At 49.2% G+C, this 3136-nt stretch overlaps 1 protein-coding gene across 1 annotated transcript; it reads right to left on the bottom strand.

The window, feature by feature from the left end:
* Positions 1–415: 415 nt before the first annotated feature.
* Positions 416–1791, bottom strand: LOC148481854 (uncharacterized). Its single transcript, XM_088452919.1, has one exon. The coding sequence runs from the start codon at positions 1773–1775 to the stop codon at positions 864–866; it is 912 nt and encodes a 303-aa protein (XP_088309045.1). The 5' UTR covers positions 1776–1791; the 3' UTR covers positions 416–863.
* Positions 1792–3136: the final 1345 nt, after the last annotated feature.

Genomic DNA, 3136 nt, shown 5'->3' with positions numbered 1-3136 from the left:
CACTCCTGCGCTAAATAATAGGCCGCCCAGGAGCACTGCTTCCCGCCAAAGCCCGGTTCATAGAACCAGACCCGCCACCAAACTGTGACCCTCCAATACCTAAAGGAAACTACATAAGTCACTGATAAACAGCTCTAACCCTACTCCCGTTAGGTGTACCCCATCAGGCCTATAGAAGCTCTCCTCTTCGTAACGTAAACGTGGATGCCGTATGACGCGGCCACCCACACTGAGGATAAAACGGCCAACTGCCATATTGACCTTACGACGAACTCCGTCTAATGCCTTACCACCCTGGGGTCCTCGCCAAACTCGCCGTGGAACAATGTCCGACCAAGCAATGCGCACATTGGGCCAACGGTTAACTAGCACTTGCAAGTCGTTCTTAACAGCATGTATTAGCTCGATGCCTTTGCAAGTGCCCAAATCGTTCCCCCCTAAGTGAATGACCACCCAGTCCGGGGCCCCGAACTTATCCTCTGCCGTCCATAAGGCTTCCAGTAGTCGCTTCCAGCGCATACCGCGGAAACCTAACCAACGGACGTCATCTGCACCTAACAAAAGGGGGGCCTGCAAAGCTAAGGGGTGCCGACCAGCCCAAAATATAAATGAGTGTCCTACAAACCACACCCGACCGTTAGCATTCCTGGGTAACCCTGCAAGAAAAGTTACCTAGTCAGAAACTGAATCACAATATAACAAATAAATGCATCTTAAGGAAGGGAAAACAATAGTTGGGTGACCCAGCTGAAGGTGAAAAACATAAAACCTCTTTGAGGGCAAAACTGAAAAGCCCCTCAAACTCCAAAGCGGCAGTAGGCATAAGGCCCCTGGGTTTCCCAACAAACTCGCAAGGAGCGCAGCTACTTAAGCAACTTATCCTCCCTTAAATAAGTTTTATAAGCTGATGACTTCCATCGACCCAACTTTTGTAAGGTGTCGACCGAAGCACCATCAACCGCTGCGCAGGTTGCTGCCCCTATCCTAAATGAATGTGTCCCGAACTGGTCTGTGGGCAGGCCTAAGGCTATAAGGCAATTTTGAAACAGCTTTATGAACTGAAACTTAGATAAAGGTGTAAGATTAACATGTACAAGCCACTGCGCGCCACTTGGAGGGCGAAGAGCATTAAAACGCCGCGCCAAGGCAACTGGGCAGATAACAGCGTCTGAGTGTTCTTTTATAGAAATCCAACGACCCCTGCCAAGTTGGTCAGTCTTGGACCTATGAATTTTACACAATATCAATTCCTTCTTAACTACCACGTGTTTAAACAATAAACCCGATGTCACGGAACTCTTACTAGAGGCTACAAGCTCGCCGATTCTAAACGCCCCGAAATATGCCAATGAAAAAGCTAAACTAAAAAGGGCCGATTCGTACTCGCCTAAAGCAACCCCTGATACAGCCACAATCAGATCTTTAAGCAAAGCCGGGTCAATTGGTCTACGCGTGTCGCCTATGCTAGGGTGTTCCTTCGCCCACCCCTTCATCGCTTTGGATAGCAGAAACGATTTTGTGGGATCTGCAACGCCATGTAGTTTAGAAAAGTAAGCGATGCCAGACAGCGCCGCAGACATAGCAGCCTTAGAACGACCCCTTTCATGCCAGTTCCAAACAAACTCTGCCATACGGTCGTCAACCGTCTTACCTCCCTCACGTGTGGAAGCCAAGAAACCCTGCCAATTGTCCCAAGCTGCCGTGTAGGTCCTTAACGTGCTAGGGGCCAGAGACTTCATTGCGAGGCCTTTGATGCCGGCACGACAATCTGCCATACATGGGAGGGGCAGTTTAAACCATGAATAGAAGCATAAGGAGCGAGAGAACGAAACCTGTCCCACTGCAAACGAGATAAGGCGTCTGCTATCTCATTAGACACTCCCGGAACATGCTGCGCCCTAAACTCAATGTTCCTCCGTAAGCAAAGAAGCGTCAAGTGCCTCAACAACTTCAAAGCCAACGGGGACTCCGCCCTCTGATTATTTACTGCCTGAACAACACCCAAATTATCGCACCAAAAAAGGATCCTCCTATTACAAAGCATGTAAGCCCATAACTCAACTGCCACTACGATGGGGAAAAGTTCTAAGAGCAGTATGTTCTTCGTAAGGCCCAAAACTCCCCAAACTTCTGGCCAAGGCTCCGCGCACCAATCTCCTTAAAAAAAGGCGCCGAAACCGATGGAACCGGACGCATCAGTAAATAACTGGAGCTCTGAATTATCTACTGGGGCCCGGAGCCATATACGAACACCGTTAAACTCGCGCAGGAAAAGCAACCAAACTCGAAGGTCTTCCCTCAAATCTTGGGATATTCGAACGAGGTGATGGGGCTTCTTGATACCCGCCGTGGCTCTTTCGAGCCGCCTACAAAAAACCTGACCCATGGGAATGACTCTACCAGTAAAGTTAAGGAGCCCTAGCAACGACTGCATCTGCTTCAGCGAGACTTTCTTTGACAAAACAAACGCTTCAAGCAACTCCCCCAAACGTCGCACCTTTTCAATCGGCAAACGGCATAACCCTAGCACAGTATCTATTTCTATGCCCAAATACGTCAAACGTGTAACCGGACCCTCCGTCTTGTCCCTGGCAACAGGAACGCCTACCACTGTGAACAAGGCCTGCAAGGAAAAAAGCAATTCCTCACAAACCTGGGTATCCGCTGGCCCCACCAACAGAAAATCATCTAGGTAGTGGGTAACCCCCGCTTGCCCTGTGCCCGCCTGTAAGCACCATTGCAAAAATGAGCTAAAACATTCAAAAAAGGAACACTAGATGGAACATCCCATCGGCAAGCATCTATCTACATAATAGAGTCCCGCAACTCTAAAACCCATGTACTTAAAAGATTCGGGGTGAAGGGGCAACAGCCGAAAAGCCGACTCGATATCCACCTTGGCTAATAACGCCCTTCTCCCAAAACTCTGTACTATATCTAGAGCCTGCTCAAATGATTGGTAAATGACCCGACAATCCGATGGATCTAGCGCGTCGTTGACCGACCCTCCCTCGGGGTAAGAAAGATGCTGTATCAACCTAAACTTACCCGGTTCCTTTTTTGGTACGACCCCTAAAGGCGATATGCACAAACCTTCCAATGGTGGGGACTTAAAAGGGCCGCACATGCGCCCCAA

The sequence above is a fragment of the Taudactylus pleione genome, unplaced genomic scaffold, assembly GCF_031769625.1.
Source record: "Taudactylus pleione unplaced genomic scaffold, aTauple2 ptg000559l, whole genome shotgun sequence".
NCBI lineage: Eukaryota > Metazoa > Chordata > Amphibia > Anura > Myobatrachidae > Taudactylus > Taudactylus pleione.
The sequence above is the reverse complement of the archived record's forward strand: the minus strand, read 5'-3'. Positions and strand labels throughout refer to the sequence as shown.

What these genes read in the sequence shown, in the direction of transcription:
- LOC148481854 (XM_088452919.1), bottom strand. Translation starts at nt 1,775, where the DNA reads ATGGCAGATTGTCGTGCCGGCATCAAAGGCCTCGCAATGAAGTCTCTG.